The sequence below is a fragment of the Hypomesus nipponensis genome, chromosome 9, assembly GCF_054491055.1.
Source record: "Hypomesus nipponensis isolate SF chromosome 9, ASM5449105v1, whole genome shotgun sequence".
NCBI classification, from domain to species: Eukaryota; Metazoa; Chordata; class Actinopteri; order Osmeriformes; family Osmeridae; genus Hypomesus; species Hypomesus nipponensis.
In genome coordinates this window covers 17,915,167-17,939,999 of record NC_140369.1, presented here as the reverse complement: position 1 = coordinate 17,939,999, position 24,833 = coordinate 17,915,167, and the positions used below count along the sequence as shown (strand labels likewise).

General features: G+C 41.4%; 2 protein-coding genes across 6 annotated transcripts; both read left to right on the top strand.

Moving 5' to 3' along the window:
* Positions 1-13,577: 13,577 nt before the first annotated feature.
* Positions 13,578-16,296, top strand: LOC146273341 (uncharacterized). 4 transcript variants are annotated; one of them, XM_084704860.1, is made up of 6 exons: positions 13,578-14,547; positions 15,248-15,421; positions 15,492-15,565; positions 15,811-15,885; positions 15,985-16,104; positions 16,210-16,296. In XM_084704860.1, the coding sequence occupies exons 1-6, from the start codon at positions 14,406-14,408 to the stop codon at positions 16,219-16,221; spliced, it is 597 nt and encodes a 198-aa protein (XP_084560986.1). In that variant the 5' UTR covers positions 13,578-14,405; the 3' UTR covers positions 16,222-16,296. The 4 variants fall into 4 exon arrangements, 3 of the variants coding, with proteins under 3 accessions (XP_084560986.1, XP_084560985.1, XP_084560987.1); XM_084704859.1 differs by having other exon boundaries at positions 15,985-16,245; XM_084704861.1 differs by having other exon boundaries at positions 13,578-14,578; positions 15,985-16,245.
* Positions 16,297-19,428: 3,132 nt separating this feature from the next.
* Positions 19,429-22,567, top strand: LOC146273340 (uncharacterized). Of its 2 annotated transcripts, XM_084705298.1 has the most exons (6): positions 19,429-20,285; positions 20,371-20,438; positions 21,083-21,184; positions 21,291-21,458; positions 21,580-21,696; positions 22,120-22,567. In XM_084705298.1, exons 1-6 carry the CDS (start codon positions 20,221-20,223, stop codon positions 22,425-22,427), a joined length of 828 nt encoding a protein of 275 aa, XP_084561424.1. In that variant the 5' UTR covers positions 19,429-20,220; the 3' UTR covers positions 22,428-22,567. The 2 variants fall into 2 exon arrangements, with proteins under 2 accessions (XP_084561424.1, XP_084561425.1); XM_084705299.1 differs by lacking the exon at positions 19,429-20,285 and having other exon boundaries at positions 20,339-20,438.
* The last annotated feature ends 2,266 nt before the right edge of the window (positions 22,568-24,833 follow it).

The window sequence follows — 24,833 nt, the reverse complement described above, 5'->3', positions numbered from 1 at the left end:
GCTGATTTTTTTGAAAATTGTAATTATAGCTTACGTTCACATTGCCCAACTAGATACATTGACACTGTATGACTATGTTTAGCTTGTGTTCTGCTCCTCTCTCTTACCAACCGTCTTTGGAGGAGGGGATCCCTCTCTGAATTGCTCCTCCCAAGGTTTCTTCAATTTTTTCTCCCGTTTGGAGTTTTTCTGGGAGTTTTTCCTTGTCTTCCTTGAGGGTTTAGGTTGGTTGAGGGGCAGTTCTATGGGCGCATGTGAAGCCCTCTGTGACATGCTTGCGTGTAAAAAGGGCTATACAAATACATTTGATTTGATTTGATATTAAATTCAGTGTTAATGTAGAACTACCTATTACTTCCTGCATAGCTACTCATTAACAACGGACCATTATTCTAAAATGTTACTCAACTTTTCATTGCTTTGACACAAAATGCATTAGATAACAGTGACATTACTCAACCACCACCAAAACTGTATTTACAGTCCATTTTGCACATATTTACATACTAATTCCCAACATAACACAAAATTACTATTAAGTAATTTGCTACACTCTGCTTCATCTAAACAATGATAATAAAGACTTCAGCTGCTACCCAGCATGATGTTTTTGTTAAAGTGGCTTCACATTTGTCTTTAGTTCATTATTCTTGGCCTTTTGGATAAAAACACCACTGTCAGGTAGCGTCCAAGGAGTCAGAGGCCGTTGAATGCAAGCTGAAGTATATTCAGAAAACCGATCAGCAGTGTTGGTTGCATTACAATGTAACGCGTTACACCGTTACATTGTAATGCGTAATGCGTTACAGTAGTCAGACTACTTTTGTTAGGTAACGAGTAACTTAACGCATTACTTATTTAATTGAATGAATCCGTTACTAGTTCCTTGTTCAAAAAAGTAACGCGTTACTCAAGTTACTCTTTTGGTTGCGAGCCCTCAGCATGTAGCTAAAAGTCTAGGAAAGTTTAGGCTACTTTTCGCTAACCTATAGGTACCTACGAAAATGCTAGACAAGTGGGTTCCCCTTCTTTCATTTGGTGAGCAGTCTCACAAGCCCAACTTACCCGGTGTCAAGGAGCCGACCAGCTTTATAGTTACTTAAGACTTGCATGTACAGTAGGCCTACGTAATGTCACATTAAATATATTTGAACTCAAGCTTGTGTGATGCGTCGCTGAATCGTTGCAGTGGTTTTAGGATTATATTACAGTAAGTAAAGTCTAGTTCAGTATATAAGTGAAGTGAAACACCATTTTGCTACCATATACCTGGCTTAGCTTTGTTTTGCTCCTTGATTCATACCTAGCCCCGGTAAATTGTAGTACTAGCTAACTACTAGACTTCTGCCTGGCATTTTACAAAATTATTTATTGATTCAAGAGTTTCTTGTTTCAAGAACTTCATGCAAATATTGCTTTTCATTATGGTGGATTATTACCTTGATCCGTATTGTAACTGTTTATAGTAACTGTAATTAGTTGCTTTAAAAAGTAACGTTACCCAACTCTGCCGATCAGGGAAAAAACAAAAACACCTCGGCGACTAAGCCGGGAAAAAAATCAAAGCGGCTGTCGGCGCCCACAAGGAGAGGGGAACAGAAAGACAGTCATGACAACCACAGAAGCTATACACTGTTCTCATACATCAAAAAAGCTTTATTAAACAGGTTTTATTATATAACAGACAGTCGTCACGTTACATAAAATCACTGCAATAAATATGCATATTATAAATTAATTAATTTATTAAGTGTAAAAAACAAATCAAAAATAGTCATTGGCCATTACGTTTTCATCTTTTGCTTTGAGAATCAACTTAAGTAATCTTTCACAATCACACTCACAAGAAAACTTGCACTTGCAATTTTATTCTGACTCAAAAATTGACACTGAGCTGAATAGCTTGGATGAATGGCATTTGATCTCATTAAATATTGAAATCATGTTATTGTTATTTAATATCCTTTTCTCTTTTTAAATACCTTTTTTGGTAGTGATATACTGTAGCTGAAACACTGAAACTCAAAGTAATAAAAAAATAATAATTCTACGCCAATGTTTTAGCTGAGTTTTTGTTTTCTTATTGGTTATCGTTTTTTTATGCATTTTATTGTGCTTATTTACATTTAATTTTCAGTTTTAGTATCGATAAATAATTCTGTTTCAGAGTCCTTCTGGTGGCTGCATAGGTGCTTTACGAAACCCCCTTGTTCTAACAGACAGCAAAGATTATAAGTCCGAGCAGCAGATGGATCATACTCAGTCTGAAACAGAAGGCGTCACTGGTAGTAGTTGTGGTTGTTGTGTGGTGGGCAATTGTTGATGTTTGGGCTTCAGTTGTTCTTGGGCTGGCAGTTGTTGATGTTAGGACAGCAGTTGTTGTTGGGGCGACAGTTTTTGTTTGGGTGGCAGTTGTTGTAGGAGCTGCAGTTGTTGTTTGAGGTGCAGTTGTTGTTTGGGAGGCAGATGTTGATGTTGGTACACCAGTTGTTGTTGAGGCTGCAGTTGTTGTCATTTGGGTGGCAGTTGTGGTTTGGGGGGCAGTTGTTGATGTTTGGGCAGCATTTGTTGGGGCATCAGTTGTTGATGTCAGGACAGTAGTTGTTGTTGGGGCCGCAGTTGTTGATGGCAGGACAGCAGTTGTTGTTTGGTCGACAGTTGTTGATGCTTGGGCAGCAGTTGTTGCTGCAGTTATCGATTGTGGTGCAGTTGTTTTCTGGGTGGCAGATGTTGATGTTGTGACACCAGTTGTTGTCGAGGCTGCAGTTGTTGATGTTTGGGCGTCAGTTGTTGTTGGGCTGGCAGTTGTAGATGTTAGGACAGCAGTTGATGTTGGTGCGACGGTTGTTTGGATAGCAGTTGTTGTTGGGGCTGCAGTTGTCATTTGTGGTACAGTTGTTGTTTGGGTGGCAGATGTTGATGTTGGGACACCAGTTGTTGTTGATGCTGCAATTGTTGTAATTTGGGTGACAGTTGTTGATGTTTGGGCTGCATTTGTTGGGGCGGCATTTGTTGATGGCAGGACGGCAGTTGTAGTTGTTGTAGGTGCTGCAGTCGTTGTAGGTACGGCTGTTGTAGATGCGGCTGTTGTAGATGCGGCTATTGTTGTAGTTGCTGCAGTTGTCATAGGTGCGGCTGTTGAAGTCGGTGCGTCTGTTGTTGTAGGTGCTGCAGTTGTTGTAGGTGCTGCAGTTGTTGTAGGTGTGGCTGTTGTAGTCGGTGCGGGTGTTGTTGTAGGTGCTGCAGTCATTGTAGGTCCGCCTGTTGTTGAAGATGCGGCTGTGGTTGTAGGTGCGGCTGTTGTTGTTGGTTCTACAGTCCTTGTAGGTACGTCTGTTGTTGTAGATGCAGCTATTGTTGTCGGTGCTGCAGTTGTAATTGCGGCAGTTCTTGTAGGTGCGACTGTTGTTGGAGGTGCGGCAGTTCTTGTAGGTGCGACTGTTGTTGGAGGTGCGGCTGTTGTTGTAGGTGTATCTGTTGTTGTAGGTGCTGCGGTCGTTGCAGGTGCGGCTGTTGTAGATGCGGCAGTTGTAGATGCGGTCGTTGTAGGTACGGCTGTTGCTGTAGGTAAGGATGTTGTTGTAGGTTCTGCAGTCGTTGTAGGTACGGCTGTTGTTGTAGGTACGGCTGTTGTAGGTACGGCTGTTGTAGGTGCTTCAGTTGTTGTAGGTGCGGCTGTTGTTGTAGGTGCGGCTGTTGTTGTAGGTGCGGCTGTTGATGTAGGTGTATCTGTTGTTGTAGGTGCTGCGGTCGTTGAAGGTACGGCTGTTGCTGTAGGTGCGGATGTTGTTCTAGGTTCTGCAGTCGATGTAGTTACGGCTGTTGTAGATGCGGCTGTTGTTGTAGGTGCTGTAGTTGTTGTAGGTGCTGCAGTTGTTGTAAATGCGGCTGTTGTAGTCAGTGCGGCTGTTGTTGTAGGTGCAGCTGTTGTTGTAGGTGCTGATGTTGTTGTAGGTACAGCTGTTGTTGTAGGTGCGGCTGTTGTTGAAGGTTCTGCAGTCGTTGTAGGTCCGGCTGTTGTAGATATGGCTGTTGTTGTAGGTGCTGCAGTTGTTGTAGGTGCAGCTGTTGTTGTAGGTGTGGCTGTTGTAGCAGGTGCGGCTGTTGTTGTTGTAGGTGCAGCGGTTGTTGTAGGTGCTGCAGTCGTTGTAGGTCCGGCTGTTAATCTAGAGGCGGCTGTTGTTGTAGGTGCTGCAGTTGTTGTAGGTGCTGCAGTTGTTGTAGGTGCGACTGTTGTTGTAGGTGCTGCAGTTGTTGTAGGTATGGCTGATGTTGTAGATGCGGCTGTTGTTGGTGGTGCTGCAGTCGTTGTAGGTCCGGCTGTTGTTTTAGATGCGGCTGTTGTTGTAGTTGCTGCAGTTGTTGTAGGTACGGCTGTTGCTGTAGGCGCAGATGTTGTTGTAGGTTCTGCAGTCATTGTAGGTACGGCTGTTGTAGATGCGGCTGTTGTTATAGGTGCTGCAGTTGTTGTAGCTGCTGCAGTTGTTGTAGGTGCGGCTGTTGTAGTCAGTGCGGCTGTTGTTTTAGGTGCAGCTGTTGTTGTAGGTGCTGCAGTCGTTGTAGCTGCTGCAGTTGTTGTAGGTGCGGCTGTTGTAGTCAGTGCGGCTGTTGTTTTAGGTGCAGCTGTTGTTGTAGGTGCTGCAGTCGTTGTAGGTACGGCTGTTGATGTAGGTGCGGCTGATGTTGTGGGTGCTGCAGTCGTTGTAGGTACGGCTGTTGTAGATATTGCTGTTGTTGTAGGTGCTGCAGTTGTTGTAGGTGCGGCTGTTGTCGTCAGTGCGGCTGTTGTTGTAGGTGCAGCTGTTGTTGTAGGTGCTGCAGTCATTGTAGGAACAGCTGTTGTTGTAGGTGCGGTTGTTGTTGTAGGTTCTGCAGTCATTGTAGGCACGGCTGTTGTAGATATGGCTGTTGTTGTAGGTGCTGCAGTTGTTGTAGGTGCAGCTGTTGTTGTAGGTGTGGCTGTTGTAGTAGGTGCGGCTGTTGTTGTAGGTGTATCTGTTGTTGTAGGTAAGGCAGTCGTTGGAGGTGCGGCAGTTGTTGTAGGTGCAGCGGTTGTTGTAGGTGCTGCAGTCGTTGTAGGTACGGCTGTTGTTGTAGATGCAGCAGTTGTTGTAAGTGCTGCAGTCGTTGTAGGTACGGCTGTTGTTGTAGGTGCTGCATTCATTGTAGGTACGGCTGTTGTAGATATGGCTGTTGTTGTAGGTGCTGCAGTTGTTGTAGGTGTGGCTGTTGTTGTAGGTGCTGCAGTCGTTGTTGGTCCAGCTGTCGTTGTAGAGGCGGCTGTTGTTGTAGGTGCTGCAGTTGTTGTAGGTGTGGCTGTTGTTGTAGGTGCAGCTGTTGTTGTAGGTGCGGCAGTCATTGTAGGTACGGCTGTTGTTGTAGATACGGCTGTTGTTGTAGGTGCTTCAGTCGTTGTAGGTACGGCTGTTGTATATATGGCTGTTGCTGTAGGTGCTGCAGTTGTTGTAGGTGCGGCTGTTGTTATAGGTGCGGCTGTTGTAGTAGGTGTGGCTGTTGTTGTAGGTGTATCTGTTGTTGTAGGTGCTGCAGTCATTGTAGGTACGGCTGTTGTTGTAGGTGCTGCAGTTGTTGTAGGTGCGGCTGTTGTTGTAGGTGCAGCTGTTGTTGTAGGTGCTGCAGTTGTTGTAGGTGGATCTGTTGTTGTAGGTGCTGCAGTCATTGTAGGTGCAGCTGTTGTTGTAGGTGCTGCAGTTGTTGTAGGTGCGGCTGTTGTTGTAGGTGCAGCTGTTGTTGTAGGTGCTGAAGTCGTTGTAGGTACGTCTGTTGTTGTAGATGTGTCTGTTGTTGTAGGTTCTGCAGTCGTTGTAGGTTCGGCTGTTGTTGTAGATGCGGCTGTTGTTGTAAGTGCTGCAGTTGTTGTAAGTGCGGCTGTTGTTGCAGGTGCGGCTGTTGTTGTAGGTGAGGTTGTTGTTGTAGGTATTATGGCAGCATTACACAAACTGGTCCCACAACAGGATGGTCCACTGCTTATGCTTCCAACACTTTGCAAGAAAGGAAGGCTACCCAGGCTTATAGCAGCTGCACACAGATTTGTAGATACACAGCCAAAAACTGGAGAAGGGCTGGACCCACTTGTCACTGTAGAGGAAAAATCTTTGTGTAACTACACAGCCTCCATTGTTTAACGTTTGCTAATTAATTAAAATAAGTAATACCACAATGTAGAATATACTTAAAATATCAGAAATAAAAGTATTTTCACTTTGTATGTGTTCATTACTGTACTTTGAATTATGACATGTAACATTTTGGAAATATTAGAACATCAAAACTTAACTAGTCACTATAGCTGTCATAGGAAAGCAGTGCAATAAAAAGTACAATAACTACCATTGATATTTAGTGGACTATAAGTATTAAGTAGCACATCATAGAGATACTACAAATACTATTGAACAGCACTTCTTTACTTTCTTCCACTGGATGATTTTCCAGATCTCACATGTGTTGGTTTGAGATACTTTAAGGTTGTAAAATACTTCTTGGAAACCACATGTGATTAAGACTCACCAGTCGCATTAAAGCAGAGGTCCTCTTCCCCCCTACATTGTACTTGAGAAGTACATTGAGAAGTCGTGGGGTCACAAGTGAAACACTTTAGGGTGTTATCTGTCTGAGCAGCAGGGACTGAAACAGAAAAGAATATAATGTGTTTGACAAAGTGAGGACATTTAAGCTTCACAAAATGTTGGCATGTCTATTTTGTATTTTTTCATCTTACATTAGCTATTTATTTATCTGTACTTACATGGTAGAGTGTTTATGTTGCAATTATCTGTGTTGCAGCACTCAGCAGATGCAACTGCACTCGAAACACCCAAGTTGGCTGAAAATGTCTGAGTGACTGGGGCTGAGCACAGGGAGGATGATGCACACGCCTTGAATATTTGCTGTGCTGTAGTTCCAAGTGAAGTGGCTACAAAATAAAAAGTTGAGTTTGTGAATATTAACGGAAAGAACACATAACACTGCATTACATTTATTTCTCTCAAAAGTAGAACATGGTGTAAAGAAATGCCCACCTTGAATGGAAGCTGTTACACACATCGTCTCTGAGGTACATTGGACTGGCGCTGTGCTTGAACACTGCTCATCTGTACAAGTCTGACACTGAAGTGCCAGAGCTAAAATGTGGAGAAAATGTGTCAATAAATAATGAACACATCTCAAATGTCAAATCAAATATCAAAAGTGTAACTGTAAGTTGTAACTTTTTCTACTTCCCCTTTTTCTTAAAATGGATTGTAAATAAAATTAGGTTGTAATTTTAAAAAAGGGTTTAAGTGTCTAACTACTTGACTCTTTACTACAGCACACATATTTATATACTTCTACAGCCAAGTCTTGTCATGTATATTGCCTAACAATTGTAATGTATCAAATATATATAGATTTTGTATCACATTTTGTCATTTACTCATTTTTATTTTTCATTTTGCTGTATTCGTTATTCTAAAGGCTCTTTATCCCTTTCCTGCCCCTTTTGACTGCTTCTTCTGCTACTGTATTTTGACATGTGAATTTACCCTTTGGAATCAATCAAGTCAAATATGATCTTTTCCATCTTAACCATAATTTTCAAGGGTTAGACATTTGTCTTGGTTAATTCTAATATATCTTCGATAGCGATATCAAGAGTCAGATTTAAAATCCTTTACAAAAAATGTGTTCTGGTGAATAACAAAATAATTAAATGTTGCTCATATGCTCTATTGTTTTCAGAAAATATATTGGAAGAATAAGTACAACTGTACAAAAGAACATTTACCTGTGCTGGAGAGTGCCCAGATGAGAGTCAGAGAAAGGATCAGCTTCATCATGATGAACAAGTAAGTACTGAGGATTACTTTCCTGCTGATACTACACCTTATTATGGACGCTACACTTTATATACTCTATAGGTGTGATACAAATGTACCACACCTGTAATGGCATTTTTACAACGTCACAATTCAGACTCTCAACCGTCACATGGAATAGCATCCTGTCAACTATCACCTTCTGTCACACCCGCGCACGGGCGCCAGCCCTCTAGAGGGGGACATTCACCCTAGAGCACCAACCTTCTTCTGCACTGGGCTCCACACCTGCGGTGATCAACACTTCCTATTTAAGCACTGGGTGTCCTTCCCTCTTCACTCTGTCATGAAGTTTGTTTGTGTAAGTACGCCTTCTTGGTTTTGGAGTTTACCTTTGTTTCTGAATTACTTTTTGTTGGACTGAACCAGCCTCCTGTGGAGCACCCCTTTGTTAACCTTTTTTGAATAAATCAATTTTGTTGCACCTGATCCGCACTCTGCATGTGTGCCTGAAAACCCCGGCCTGACACCTTCCCACCTTGCTTTCAGAAAAAAAGTGCAGAAACGCACTTTTTTCATAAACATCTGGTTTGTTGTTTAGTATCATGCGTCACTGAGCCTCAGACAAAAGAAAAACAATAATTTTATTGTTACAAAAAAAATTAGGGTGTTGCTGATAGGCATTGTTCTGACAGGGTGGAAAAAGTTTGACAATGTGTCATGGAATGTCCTAATGAACACTTTATTATTACACAGCTAGCTTTGCACAAGGTTATTGTATTCCATCATTTTAAATGTTGGAAAACTGTCAACCTGACATTCTGTTCAATTAAATGGACTGCATTGTATTCCTTTGTAATTCCTTTGTGTTTCTTCATGTCTGTGTCTGTCTTTCTGTCCATGGCTTATCTCGCATACTAGTGAACCCGTCCACCTAATGTGTTTTGTGCTCATTCATGACTGTCTGCACAACACCTAATGTTGGTACAGAAATTCATACTTTTGAGTGTATAAGTGTATAAGCAAATGCAAAAAACTATGAGAGGCCGTATAGGCCATAATTCATACTTGGTCTCACATACATGCCATGACCTCACATATATACCATTATACTCTCACATATATACCATTATACTCTCACATATATACCATTATACTCTTGCACATAAAATAAACCTTGTTGCTCCAGTTTAGCAAGCACTGCACTGGCTACAAGGCTGTAAGCCAATCAGTAACTGAGAATTCAGTACTACTTCCGTTTCAATCAAACTGCCTTCCGTTTCAATCAAACTCTCTCACATAGACAAGTATTCTCTCTTGCACATATAACTATTCTTATTCACATAGACTAGTAATCTTTCTTACATATCCTATCATTCTGTTTCACATATACTATTTATCTCTCTTACACATATTGTCATACTTTAGTATGATGGTACATATAAGAGGGTATTTTTGTCTGTGTAAGAGAGTATGTGCAAGAGTATAATAGTGTATGTGCAAGAGTATAATAGTGTGTATGTGAGAGTATAATAGTGTATATATGAGAGTATAATGGTGTATATGTGAGAGTATAATGGTGTATATGTGAGAGTATAATAGTGTATATGTGAGAGTATAATAGTGTATATGTGAGAGTATAATAGTGTATATGTGAGGTTATGGTGTCATATGTGAGACCAAGTTGTTTATGTGCAAGAGTATAATGTTATATATGTGAGAGTATAATGGTATATATGTGAGAGCATACTGGTATATATGTGAGGTCATGGCATGTATGTGAGACCAAGTATGAATTATGGCCTATACGGCCTCTCATAAAAAACTGTTACAGGCTTCTGAGTTTCAGTACCCATTGCTACAGCTGACGGGGCTAATACAGCTAGCAGAACTAAACACACAGCAGGACTGTTAGTTTCCGTCTAATATTAGTGTAATCTTAGTTTGTTTATGTTTTTTTTATTTACCCTTTTTTTCTTAAATGATACAGTCTGATACATGAGATGTGTGAGTGAAAATGTGTCTGATACACAGTTTAGACGGGATGCAATTCGGGTTTGTATTCATTCAATCAAACATTACAGCAGTGATCGTTGAAGCACTGGGTGGAGATCTGCACTCTACTGAATGCACTTTCTAGTTTTTGTTGGCAGTGCGGTGTTGTTGATGTTCTATGACGATATTGCCACACCTGGGGCCTCATGTATTAACGTTGCGTACGCACAAAAAGCTTGCGTACGGTGGTTTTCATGAACACTTTGTGATGTATAAAGATTTACTTGAAGTGAGAATGTGTTTGCCGTCACGGAAACTTGTGAGCTGACGTGAGAATGTGCGGTCCCCTCTCCCCCCCCAAAAAAATAGGTTTTTCACTTTAAACCCTGATAGCATCTGGGTGGAGTGCTCAGACTGGTATCTCCTGATCTTCCGGATATTGTAGAGGGTGAATCTACATGACCGGGAGACTGCAGCAATGTAGGCTGTGAGGGAGAACTCGTCATCCATGGTAACCCCAAGTTTTCTGGCAGGGTATGAAGGGGTCACCGTCGCAGATCCCAGGGACATCTTCAACATATCTTTAACATAGCCTATTGCAAAACAACTTGTCAGTGTTTGTGTAGATTAACTAGTTAGAAATAAAATGAAACACTGATGTAATGATGTTTTTGTTTTTTACTGTGTATTACTTCTGTAGTCGTTTTTACTGTGTATTGCTTCAACAAGTCAACCGTTGTTCCCGCCACTTCCTCCTGCACCTCCTTTTCCGCCCACTCTTTCTCCACTTCCCCTTCCACCTCCTTCACCACCTCCACCATCTCTTTTCTGTGGCTGGCCCCTTCGGGTCTCTCCGAGCGCCCTGTTCGCCCGGAGCCTGTTGGCGAAGGACTAAGGACACTCCTGAACAGGTGGGAGAGCATGCCACATGGGTTGCAAGCCCTCTCATTTGGGTACTCTGCAAAGACATGCCCTATCTCCCGACCTTTCCCGCACACAATTTTCTGACACCCCTCCGCAAGGTGCCCATGCTTCATGCACTTTCTGCAACTTTGGCTGTCCCTGGTAGTGCACAAAGCCCCTGTTCTCCCCCAACACGATGATTGAGGGTAACTGCCTCAGTCCTTCAAACCCTGTTGGATCTGGAACCTGCTGAATGGGCACTCTCCAAGCCCCATTCCAAATTCCATCCAGATCGTTCACTCTAGCTGGTACCCCTTTAATTGTGCAGAACCGTCTCAACCAAATATCTTCAGGGTTCACAGTCTTGTTAAACATTCTGACAGTCACCACTTTCATGGCCTTATTTATCAAGCCGTTTGCACCTGTTTCTAGGCATTAATTGTTCGCAAAGACTGACTTATTCAATGGCAGTGATCTGAGCAAGGTGAAGACATAGGCCGAGGGTGTGGATGTTCTTCATGTTCGTATGCTTCATGTTTTGGTTACCCGTGACAGTTTTTGGGTCTATCTAGTTTTTTATGATCATTGACCTATGCACTTTTATAAAGCTCTCTCTTGGAAGTTGCTTTGAAGGGGGGGGGGGGGGGGGAGTTTAAACAAGAATGTCCTCATGCCAGCACGAGCGTCCGACATTTGACATGACACCGGGTCATGAGGTGACACAACAAGAGGGAAACACAAAGAGGGGTGGGAACACCAATACAGTAGGGTAGTACGCACTGAAACTGACAACACAGGTATGGGGGTGGGACTGGGGCGGGGGGGGGGGGAGGGGGACACACACTAACAATACAGTGAGGGTCACAAAACTAGACTACACAAGCACCCACCAAACCAAAATGTGTTTAATATGTTGTCCTTGCATGGAGGACATATCAGATATTAAACTGATAATGAGAGGTGTGACCTTTTCGACCAGGGGTACTCAATTAGAAACTCAAAAGGTCCACTCACCAAATTTCCATTCAGTTGAGGGTCCGGAACGGACTATGGTTTATTTTTCTGGTCCTTACCTCTCCCATTGACTCCCATTCAATATTGACTTAGGTTTAGGCACAGTGCCTGTGCCCCTGGGCATCTTTCTCCCACCATAGACCAGAGTTCTGGGGGCAATTTTGTTCAGTGTCTATTAGTGACGTTTCACGTTAGCTCTACCACTTTTGACAAGGGCAACCGTCTCATTGCAGATTAAACACTTCGGTTTTGTGCTCCCCACCGGCAACACAAATGCGTTTCTTGTCAGTCCATTCTCTCTGAAATGCGATTTTTCGGAATCAACCTTTTGCTGGGGTTTGTCACGCCATTATTTTTGCTAAGGAAGAACAGGGGGGTATTCGTCGTAGCTCGCTAAGCAGTTTAGCGAGCTAATTTTCAGGCTAAGATAAAACACGCCCCTCTTTTTGGTTCGTGGAAGCAAGTTTAGATAAATCACCATAGTAACATATCAATTAGCACTAACCTGCTCGAGAGCAGGCTAACGTAAGTGTAGCTGGATAAGCTTGCCACACCCCCGGAAAATAATTGGCAGCTCCCTTTTTAAGAGACCCAGCTGACCAAGGAGATATATAGTTCGATTAGCTTTCCATACCAATAGAGTTATTCGCGATCGCCAAGATCCTTTATTTCACACGGATGAGTTCTTGTTTGAGCGATATCGATTCAGCCGACAAGGACTCATTTATTTGCAAGACCTTCTCGGGCCGTACATTGCAAATATCACACGCCGCAGCAAGCTATGCATGAGCTTATGCTGCTGTATGTGAATATGTAACGCTATGTTTCAAGAAATGTGTTATCTGTTGTGCCTGTCCTTTTTATGTTTCACTGTGGGAGAGTGGGAAACGTCATATCGATTCTTTTTTATGTCTTGACTTGAAGAAATTGACAATAAAGCTACTTGAAACTTTTACTGTGCTTCAGATTCTATGCATAGCCTTGAGGGTACATTTTTTTACAGTATAGGCGATCAGAAAACATTGGCAAAGCCGCAGCATGCGTTGCTGTAAGAAAAGTGTAGGCTATTGGCGCTTAAACAGCTGAGGAATCAATTCATATTCCCTGGCCATGTCCCAGTCAATGAAATCAAAGAGGGATTTACACATAGGCCTACATGCATATACACATATGATATCAGGTCAAATGGGCCATCAGGTAAAATGGGCCATTTAAGGTTTGGGGGTCCCAGCCCTGACAAGTAATAGGGGATTTGATTGCTTTATGGTTGCTATGGTGGGCGGGCCAATAATTCAAACAAGACTGCACCAGAAAGCTGCATGGTAAGTAGCCTGGCATACCAAATCTAACTTAATTATTATAAGGATGAAAAATCTATTTAAAAAAAAACATGCACTTAAAAAACTATGCATAATATTTATGTTGATGGCATCAATCAAAAATAATGTTGTTAGTTTGGTATGTTAACATATTTTTGCTCTGGCAGCGGTGGCGGTGTTTGATTTAGCCATAATAATATGCTTATTGTCTTCGTAGACTCATTATAATAGTTTGCTCAGATGGCGAGAATATCACCGCTGTCTTTTTCGTCTTTTCCGCCATCATACCGTTAGAAAATCACGGTTTTGGTGATCGACCTTTCCTGCCTTTTGAAGTAGGACGTGCTCGTGCACTTGCCCTGATAAGTTTAGCCTGATTGAAATTAACCACATGATTTGGATGCGGATCAGCCGTCGACGAACCGACATTTGCGGTTCTCAGTTAGCTCGCTAATGTTAACGGGCTAAAGGGACAATTGATTAACTTAGCTTCAACCCCTACGACGAACGGGCCCCAGGTAGGCTAGCTAACGTTAGCAAATCGATTAGCCTGTGTTGTTGCGAATGACACACACAACCTGCGTGACCCACAGAGGTTGCGGCCAACGTTGAGTGAGTTGTCATGGTGATTACTATTACAGCTCCTGATTGGATCTTTGGATTGGACACAGAAGATTGAAACAACATCTTGTAGGAAAATAATAGACAAAATAAACAGTGTTAAGGCTATAAAAAATGTGCTGGTTAAAATGGAAACGTTCCGTCAAAATGAATTAATTCCATTGGCAAATAATATATCGGCTAAAGGTCCGGGGGGGGGTATTCATCGTAGCTCGCTAAGCGGTTTAGCGAGCTAATTTTCAGGCTAAGATCAAAAACGTTGAAAAACCGATATTTGCGGTTCTCAGTTAGCCCGCTAATGTTAACGGGCCAAATGGACTATTGATTAACTTGGCTTCAACCCCTATGACGAACGGGCCCCGGGTCCGGATAGGGAGCCGCCTGGGTCCGGACTCAGACCGCCGTCCGCCACTTAGTGACCCCTGTTTTAGACCTTTTGGGCAAGGCCCAACCCATTTGATGAATCAGGTAACGTGATTTGATGTTCTATTATTGAACAACAAGAGCAGGGGCCCGTTCGTCGTAAGGGTTGAAGCTAAGCTAATCCATTGTCCATTTAGCCCGTTAACATTAGCGAGCTAACTGGGAACCGCAAATTTCGTCGACGGCTGATCCGCATCCAAATCATGTGGTTAATTTCAATCAGGCTAAACTTATCAGGGCAAGTGCACGAGCACGTCCTACTTCAAAAGGCAGGAAAGGTCGATCACCAAAACCGTTATTTTCTAACGGTATGATGGCAGGAAAGACCGGACTTAAAGAGAGAGCGGTGATATTCTCGCAATCAGAAGAGCATTTAATAATAAGACTCTATGAAGACTTCAAAGACATAATCATGGCTAAGTCAAACACCGCCGCCAGAGCAAGACAGGCAGGTTGGCAAAAAATTGCAGATAAACTAAATGCGTAAGTTTTGGGAAAATGTATAGGCTCATCTTAAGTGCCTCATTACCCCGATCGATCAGATCACATTTCTTTAAATGTGCCTGCTGACAGTAGGCTTAATGGAAATTAATCATCGAATGAGATCTTGCTAGCGAAAATAATTGCCTCAACTCTTACAGAATAAGTTGGCCTAGATAAAACAAAGGCCAAAGATTATCTAATTGATACAAATTTATAGACACTTATGAGGATGTACATACTGAAAGCGCTTATTTAACATGTACTATATATGTGCATATGCATGTATGTGTAGATTACCATATAGAAGTAGGAGTTTGAATATGCATGTGCAAATCTGTGTATGGGCGGATCACAGTATGTACGTAGTATTATTCATAATCAGAAATTCAATCAATTGATGCAGTGAAAAGAAATTGTTGAGTCCACTTTAATCATTTTCAAAAATAATGACATGGTATGGTGTACTGTATGGTATGGTGTGATATGGTAAACACTGTCATATAATTATAAGTGCTTTCAAACCCCATGTAGTTGCAACCCCGCCACTAAGAGGACTTGGGAGCAAGTAAAAATAAAACATAAAAACATCATTCAGGCTGTGAGTCATTACAATATGTGCCATGGTATTGTCCTGAACAGCTTGTCAGTGTCATATCCTTCATATTTTAGCCAACAAGAAAAAGGCGGATATGGTTAAGACGGGGGGAGGACCCCAAGGTCCCGAGCTAACCCCTGCTGAGGAGCTGGCCCTGGCTAATAATAGGGGTAGGCCCATCATGCAGGGCTTAGCTGGGGGCAGCTCCTCTGGAGATGTGGTGGCAGGAGAGAATCCTTATGTCCAAGGTAGGTGCACTTCATTCTATGAGTTTCCTTCATAATTTGTCATTTGGTTAACCATCGTCACATTTTGCAGTGGCCGGAGATTCGATCACACTCCTGCAGCCACCTCCCAATGTGTTGTTGGTCGGGGAAGAGGAGCCCACTGATGTAAGTTGATATTGCTGCATCATTGTGTAATGATTCTAAACATGTTCATTGTGTGTGTCTTTTAGAACCGAAGGCACTTTCCCACAGTTCCTAATAATTCCTAATTCACTAACCGGAGGTCAGTCTAAACAATGAGGACACACTTTCTGCGTTCTCCAGCGATTTGGTAAATGCAAGTTGTGTCAACTAATACTCCTATCCCACTCACTCCTGCCACTCTCTTGGCACTCAATGCATTCCTTAAGGCAAATCCTGCTGGACCACGGCCTGATCCAGAGGAGCCTGGCCCCTCTCACTCTTTGGGAACTGGGGATGGGGAGGTGAGTTCTCATTAAATACCCTCACATTGTGAGGTCTGAATTTAGTTGGCATCTTACCACCACACTGAACAAGCTATGAATGGTTTGTCTTTTTTCCAGACTGACACTGAAGATGTGCGCACGCTTTACAAGCAATACTTGCGTGCCAAAATACCTAACCTCCACTTGAGCTCAATCAAGTTGGATTTGGAGGTTAAATTGCTTAGACGGCAGCTGAATGTAAGTCTAACCCTGTAAAGCAAAGCTTTGGCTAAGTATTTGTGAGCTTTGCTATGAATTGTAACTAAACTGAAAATCATATTTCTTGTGCACCTTCATTTACAGGATAACCAATAAAGGGGAAAAAAATAAAGGCTTTATTGTTACATAATTTTTCAGCATGTTCCTCTATTCAGAATCAGAATAAATTGAATGAATAAGGATGCAAACTGCAGTACATTGTGTGCAGGGGTCCCAGAGTCTGTGTGGTGCAGGGGGCTTGTTTGTGAGCCCCTTGTTACATTTACATTTAGTCATTTAGCAGACGCTCTTATCCAGAGCGACTTACAGTAAGTACAGGGACATTCCCCCGAGGCAAGTAGGGTGAAGTGCCTTGCCCAAGGACACAACGTCCTTTTGCACGGCCAAGAATCGAACCGGCAACTTTCTGATTACTAGCCCGATTCCCCAACCGCTCAACCACCTGACTCTTGTTTGTGAGTCCATTGGTTTTAATCGACCGGACACTTTTGCTGGATGGGAAGAGGTGGTGGCTAGGATGGGAAGGGTCAGCAATGATCCTGCTTTCTCTTGCTGGTCCTGGAATGGAACAGGTCAGGGTGGGACCAAATGATCTGCTGCAGTCTGCCTTGGTCCTTGGCAGTGGAGGCGCAAACCAGACTGAGTTGGGATGGACTTGATAATGGCTGAGGATGGACTATTAATGGGTAACTTAAAAGCAAAGAGGGTGGCTAACCGTATATATGAAACATGCAAACATGAAGAACATGAAATAAGTCCAACATTACCCAAAGTCATCTGGACAGCTATCTGAAATGATGCTGGGCAATTATGTTCCTTGCAGCCACTCCAGACCGCTCATTTAGATGGATAGGTTCCACATCGTCCTCTGGATGGGCCACAATCACTGGGACCCTCTCCCTCCTGAGTGTGGCCACATTGTGGAGCACAGCACATTCCACTGTGATTGCGCAGGCCCTGTCCGGTTCCACCCTCAGCCCCCGCAGACAATTAAATTTGCCCTTTAGTAGGCCAAAGGTCATCTCTATCCGTGCCCTCGTTCTAGCGAGAGCACCGTTGAACCGCACTTCTGGGGCTGGCTCTGGATAGGGGGTCATGAACCAGGGCCTGCAGGTGTAACCCCTGTCTCCAATTAGGAGCCCATCGTAGTTACCTAGTATATGATATGAACAATGTTGGATCACCTCTACATAAAATAATCAATTTCTGAATGACACGAGATTTGCTATACCTTGCTCAAAGCTGTGGCATAGTGTGGAGTCTCTGAATATCTGGGAGTCGTGGACAGACCCCGGCCACTTGACCTCAACATTCGTGATCAGGCAGGTGGAGTCACAGATTATCTAAGATGAATTGCAGTCAAGTCATGGGTATTGTACAGTACATGAGTAGCCTACAGCAGGCAATTGCAAGGTCCATGTCTATTGTCAAAGACAAATGATTGTTTTTAGAACAATGTAATTTTAGGGAAATTATGTAATAAGTACCTGAACATTAAGGCTTTGAAAGCCCTTTCTGTTTACAAAATCGGCCTCGTTTGGCCCAGAGGGCCTTTTCAGGTGGATATGGGTGCCGTCCACTGCGCCAATGACATTAGGAAACTGCATAGTGATAAACTCCGTAATGAATGGTGATAGGAAGGCATTTTCATGAAATGGTAAAACATTTATTTACTCAATTACCTGCAATTGCATAAAATCCCTCTTTGATGTCATTGACTGGGACAAGGCCTGGGAATATGATGAATTTATTCATCAGCTGGTTGAGCGCCAAGTACACTTTTCTTACAGCAACGCATGCTGCGGCTTTGCCAATGTTTTCTGCATCGCCTACACTGTATAAAAATGTACCTGACGCAAAAAACCTCAAGGCTATAGTCTGAAGCACAGTTAAAGCTCTGCTGCGGCGTGTGACATTTGCAATGTACGGCCCGAGAAGGTCTTGCAAATAAATGAGTCCTTGTCGGCTGAATCGATATTGCTCGAACAGGAACTCATCCGTGTGACATAAAGGATCTTGGCGATCGCGAATAACTATCGGTATGAAAGGCTAATCGAACTAGAATAGCTCCTTCGTCAACTGGGTCTCTCAAAAATGAAGATGCCATGTTTTTTTCCGGGGGTGTGGCAAGCTTATCCAGCTACACTTATGTTAGCCTGCTCTCGAGCAGGTTAGTGCTAATTGATATATCAATAACATATATGTTACTATCGTGATTTATCTAAACTTGCTTCCACGAACCAAAAAGAGGGGCGTGTTTTATCTTAGCCTGAAAATTAGCTCGCTAAACTGCTTAGCGAGCTACGACGAATACCCCCCTGGTCTCCACCCAGTGCTTCAACGATCACTGTTGTAATGTTTGATTGAATGAATACAAACCCAAATTGCATCCCGTCTAAACTGTAAGTGTATCAGACACATTTTCACTCGCACATCTCATGTATCAGACAGTATCATCAAAAGGGTAAATCAAATAAAAATATAAACAAAGATTACACTAATATTAGACGGAAACTAACAGTCCTGCTGTGTGTTTAGTTCTGCTAGCGGTATTAGCCCCGTCAGCTGTAGCAATGGGTACTGAAACATGGAAGCCTGTAACAGTTTTTTGCATTAGCTTATACACTTTGGCTACTTGTGTCAAAAGTATGAATTTCTGAAACAACAATAGATGTTGTGCAGACAGTCATGAATGAGCACAAAACATAATAGGTGGATGGGTTCAGTAGTATGCGAGATAAGCCATGGACAGAAAGACAGACACAGACATGAAAACACACGCGTACACACATTTAAATTATATGAAAACAAAAGGCTATGTAAAGCACATGCAAATATGCTAGAGCACAGTGTATATATACAATATTTATTTATGATTCAATTCATGTTCAATCTTTGATTTTTCCAATTTACATTAGGACCCCAATGTATGTGTGGGTTTGACATGTTGGCTGCAGTAGTTACCTGTTACCTGTATGTAGGATATATATATATATATATATCGGCGTTAACGTGCTACGGAAATGGGAGACTCTTATTCGGCGATAAAACTAAATATTGCCGTTAATCTATTCTCAAAGTTTGGTTGGGAGCTGGGTCTATACTACACAAGCTATGATGACTTTCACCTTGATATTTGAGCATGGATGTATACCTAGCCGAATAGCACTGTAGGGGGCGAAAACGAGTCTTAGAACCTGTGTGTATGCCTTGTGTATGAAATTACCACATTAAAAGTGACGTACTAACATGGATGCAGCTATGAAGCCGCAGGGTTTGCTTCAGGGAAAATTAATTTTTAAAAAGATTCCCAATGGAAAAATTGACAAGACTATGGTTGTTTGCACCTTGTGCAATGCAGAATTAGTTTACTGTAGGAGTACTTCCAGTCTCAAATACAACCTAAACACAAGGTGCTAAACTTAACTAATGCGGAAGATGTCATTATTTGGGTAGCACACAGGCCTCTGAAGGCCTTAGGTGAAATTGAAATGAGCCATTTTAATCAGTTTACAGTGAGATTAATCCAGATGAATTCAATATATACATGTACATATACATACATACATACATACATACATACATACATACATACATACATACATACATACATACATACATACATACATACATACATACATACATACATACAAATATATATATACAGTAAATAAGACACATATGATTTACAATTTGTTCCAGAAATAAGATACAACTTGACAAACCAGGTTAGAATTCAAACTACAGTGCACCTACAGTGCAATGCAAGATATAAATAAATAGTTTTAAATTTAAATTACAAAGGAATACAATGCAGTCCATTTAATTGAACAGAATGTCAGGTTGCCAGTTTTACAACATTTAAAATTATGGAATACAATAGCATTGTGCAAAGCTAGCTGTGTAATAATAAAGTGTTAGTTAGGACATTCCATTATGTCACCATAATTGTTTTTGGATCAATAAAATTCTTGTTTCACTTTTGTCTGAGGCTCACTGACGCATGATACTAAACAACAAACCTGATGTTCATGAAAAACGTGCCGTGCATTCCTGCACTTTTTTTCTGAAAGCAAGATGGGACAGTGAGTTGACATGATGCTATTCCATGTGACGGTTGAGAGTCTGAATCATCACGTTATAAAAATGCCATTACAGGTGTGGTACATTTGTATCACACCTATAGAGTATATAAAGTGTAGCGTCCATAATAAGGTGTAGTATCAGCAGGAAAGTAATCCTCAGTACTTACTTGTTCATCATGATGAAGCTGATCCTTTCTCTGACTCTCATCTGGGCACTCTCCAGCACAGGTAAATGTTCTTTTGTACATTTGTGCTTATTCTTCCAATATATTTTCTGAAAACAATAGAGCATATGAACAACATTTAATTATTTTTTTATTCACCAGAACACATTTTTTGGAAAGGATTTTAAATCTGACTCTTGATATCGCTATCAAAGATATATTAGAATTAACCAAGACAAATGTCTCACCCTTGAAAATGATGGTTAAGATGGAAAAGATCATATTTGACTTGATTGATTTTAAAGGGTAAATTCACATGTCAAAATACAGTAGCAGAAGAAGCAGTCAAAAGGGGCAGGAAAGGGATAAAGAGCCTTTAGAATAACGAATACAGCAAAATGAAAAATAAAAATGAGTAAATGACAAAATGTGATACAAAATCTATATATATTTGATACATTACAATTGTTAGGCAATATACATGACAAGACTTGGCTGTAGAAGTATATAAATATGTGTGCTGTAGTAAAGAGTCAAGTAGTTAGACACTTAAAACCTTTTTTTAAATTACAACCTCATTTTATTTACAATCCATTTTAAGAAAAAGGGGAAGTAGAAAAAGTTACAACTTACAGTTACACTTTTGATATTTGATTTGACATTTGAGATGTGTTCATTATTTATTGACACATTTTCTCCACATTTTAGCTCTGGCACTTCAGTGTCAGACTTGTACAGATGAGCAGTGTTCAAGCACAGCGCCAGTCCAATGTACCTCAGAGACGATGTGTGTAACAGCTTCCATTCAAGGTGGGCATTTCTTTACACCATGTTCTACATTTGAGTGAAATAAATGTAATGCAGTGTTGTGTGTTCTTTCCGTTAATATTCACAAACTCAACTTTTTATTTTGTAGCCACTTCACTTGGAACTACAGCACAGCAAATATTCAAGGCGTGTGCATCATCCTCCCTGTGCTCAGCCCCAGTCACTCAGACATTTTCAGCCAACTTGGGTGTTTCGAGTGCAGTTGCATCTTCTGAGTGCTGCAACACAGATAATTGCAACATGAACACTCTACCATGTAAGTACAGATAAATAAATACCTAATGTAAGATGAAAAAATACAAAATAGACATGCCAATATTTTGTGAAGCTTAAATGTCCTCACTTTGTCAAACACATTATATTCTTTTCTGTTTCAGTCCCTGCTGCTCAGACAGATAACACCCTGAAGTGTTTCACTTGTGACCCCACGACTTCTCAATGTACTTCTCAAGTACAATGTAGGGGGGAAGAGGACCTCTGCTTTAATGCGACTGGTGAGTCTTAATCACATGTGGTTTCCAAGAAGTATTTTACAACCTTAAAGTGTCTCAAACCAACACATGTGAGATCTGGAAAATCATCCAGTGGAAGAAAGTAAAGAAGTGCTGTTCAATAGTATTTGTATTATTTCTATGATGTGCTACTTAATACTTATAGTCCACTAAATATCAATGGTAGTTATTGTACTTTTTATTGCACTGCTTTCCTATGAAAGCTATAGTGACTAGTTAAGTTTTGATGTTCTAATATTTCCAATGTCATAATTCAAAGTACAGTAATAAACACGTACAAAGTGAAAATACTTTTATTTTTGATATTTTAAGTATATTCTACATTGTGGTATTACTTATTTTAATTAATTAGCAAACTTTAAACAATGGAGGCTGTGTAGTTAAAAAATGATTTTTCCTCTACAGTGACAACTGGGTCCAGCTCTTCTCCAGTTTTTGGCTGTGTATCTACAAATCTGTGTGCAGCTGCTGTAAGCCTGAGTAGCCTTCCTTTCTTGCAAAGCATTGGAAGCATAAGCAGTGGACCATCCTGTTGTGGGACCAGTTTGTGTAATACTGCCACCACACCTACAACAACAACCGCACCTACAACAACAGCTGCACCTACAACAACAGCCGCACCGACTACAACAGGCGTGCACAGTGACGCCTTCTGTTTCAAACTGAGTATGATCCATCTGCTGCTCGGACTCATAATCTTTGCTGTCTGTTAGAACAAGGGGGTTTCGACAAAGCACCTATGCAGCCTCCAGAAGGGCTCTGAAACATAATTATGTTTAAAAAAAATGAAAATGAAATGAAAACAAGTGTAATAAAATGCTAAATAAAAACAATAACCTTTAAGAAAACTAAATAGCTGAAATATTGCCAGATTTTTAATTTTTTTATTGTTTCAACTACAGCAACTACAGACGCTTTTATCCAAAGCGATTTTCAAGAGAGAGCTTTACAAAGTGCATAGGTCACTGATAATAACAACAAGATAGCCCCAAAGCATTGCAGGTAGCCAAAACAAGAAGCACACATTGTGAACAACCCAAAAATAAGTGCCAAAGGGAAGAACCATAAGAGCATGTAGTTAAGCAAGTTACAGAAAAGGATACTAAATAACAATAACATGATTTCAATATTTAATGAGATCAAATGCCATTCATCCAAACTATTCTGCTCAGTGTACATTTCCAAGTCAGAATAAAATTGCAGGTGCAAGTTTCCTTGTGAGTGTGATTGTGAATGAGTATTTAAATTGATTCTCAAAACGCAAGATAAGAAGTTATTGGCCAATTACTTGTTTTATTTGTTCTTTTGTACTTTTGCAAATTAATTTATATATAATATGCCTATTTATTGCAGTGGTTTAATGTAATGTGACTACTAGGGGTGAAAGTAAGCCGGTACAAGCCGGTACGCCGTTCCAGAAATTACGACACACGCACAGGCCTGTCGACAAGGCAAGCAAAACAAGCAATTGCTTGGGGCCAGTGGCGGTTCTAGCCCATTATGCGCCCCCCCCCCCCTCCCCCCCTCAGAACGAGCACCGCTACTACCTGGCTGCGACAAACGAAAACGAAACTGCTGCACAGCAAGCAGGGGTGCCTGCAGCTGCCTGAAGGGGGCGCCAATATGCCAATTCCCCACAAACTGAAATGATCTATAAGAGAAAACCGCGCAGATATTTCTTTTTTTTAAATGCTCGTGCGCCCCCCACGTGACATGAAAAACTGCCGCCCCGGGCGGCTGCCCGGTCTGCCCGTGCCTAAAACCGCCCCTGCTTGGGGCACCGAGCTGGCTTGGGTCCCCAAGACAAATACTGGTTAAGAATAAAATGCAACGACAAACTGTGTGAGCGCCCCTTTGATAGTCAATGCAGTAAAGTGCAATGACACCTTTATCGGGATCCCCCTTAAGGGGCCCCTCTCATGATCTGTGCTGCTGGCAAAATACAAAACCTCGTCTGTCGGCAGTCATCATGAAGCGGAATTATGCTTCAGGAAGCCAGAAAAGGAAGAAGAGAAAAGAAGAGAAGGATAATAAAAAACAAGATAGTGGTAGGCTAAGTGATAAATTAGACTTGATGAAATAGCTGTACTTGTCTTGGTGTAATTTTGCTGCAGGTAGGCTAGCAAAAATATATATTTTACGTAGCCTATGTCTTACACATGTTTCCCAGATCTTTTGCATACATCTGCAAGACGTCTTACAGACGTACATTTGCTGACTGGGATGTTTATGTTAGTCCGTTAGACAGAGACTTAGTTTTAACATGCCGCAGTGCTGTGTCCCGTGTTGTTTAAATATGATCGGAGTTTTAAAAAACAAGTGACATTCAACTGTCATTCTAGCGGGAGCGGGCTGCGGGACACAAGATGATTTTTTTCTGCCCAAATCAACAAAAGCTGCCCTATGATGGCACTTGTCTCTGCCAATTGGGCACTCACATGTGCTGTACCATTCTAACAGATTACAGAAACAAACTAACAACAAAAAATGCAGCAAACATCCTCTTCATAAACACAGTGGGACCTCCATGTAAGAAGTGGGATGCCCTTCCTTATGTGAAGACTTGGCTTGGCACAGGAAGGAGAGCTGCTCATTCAACCCAAGGCATGGCTCGTCGTCAAGCAGATGAGGACAGCTACTTCAAGCCTCTTTGGAATTTATTTTAAGTGTTTTACCTTTTCTGTTCTTTTCCACTGTTTTGTTCTAACTATTCAGCTAAAAAATAAATAAATGTTGAAATTAAGTTAATTAAGTTAATTTAATTAAATTTAAATAAATTAAGTCAAGTTCATTAATTTATTCATAATCAAAAACAGATACAGGTGGGTTAAAGAGTGATACTAGAGTGAAAAGAAGTCCTAGTGAATGCTTGATAAGTAGACTATAATACAGTAAATAAATTAATTAATAAATAGTGACTTAGTGAAATTTTCCGCGGGCGCTATGCGCGCGCATTAAATCTGTATCATAGTACCACCATTAAATAAAAACTACTTTCACCCCTGGTCTAGACTACAGTCTGTTATATAATAAAACCTGTTTAATAAAGCTTTTCTGATGTATGAGAACAGTGTATAGCTTCTGTGGTTGTCATGACTGTCTTTCTGTTCCCCTCCCCT

Coding starts and splice junctions, on each gene's coding strand:
- LOC146273341 (XM_084704859.1), top strand. CDS start 14,406: ATGATGGCAGGAAAGACCGGACTTAAAGAGAGAGCGGTGATATTCTCG. Junction 15,422..15,491: donor AGAGAATCCTTATGTCCAAG/GTAGGTGCACTT, acceptor CACATTTTGCAG/TGGCCGGAGATTCGATCACA. Junction 15,886..15,984: donor TGGGAACTGGGGATGGGGAG/GTGAGTTCTCAT, acceptor TCTTTTTTCCAG/ACTGACACTGAAGATGTGCG.
- LOC146273340 (XM_084705298.1), top strand. CDS start 20,221: ATGATGCTATTCCATGTGACGGTTGAGAGTCTGAATCATCACGTTATA. Junction 20,286..20,370: donor ATAAAAATGCCATTACAGGT/GTGGTACATTTG, acceptor AGTAATCCTCAG/TACTTACTTGTTCATCATGA. Junction 20,439..21,082: donor CTGGGCACTCTCCAGCACAG/GTAAATGTTCTT, acceptor TCCACATTTTAG/CTCTGGCACTTCAGTGTCAG.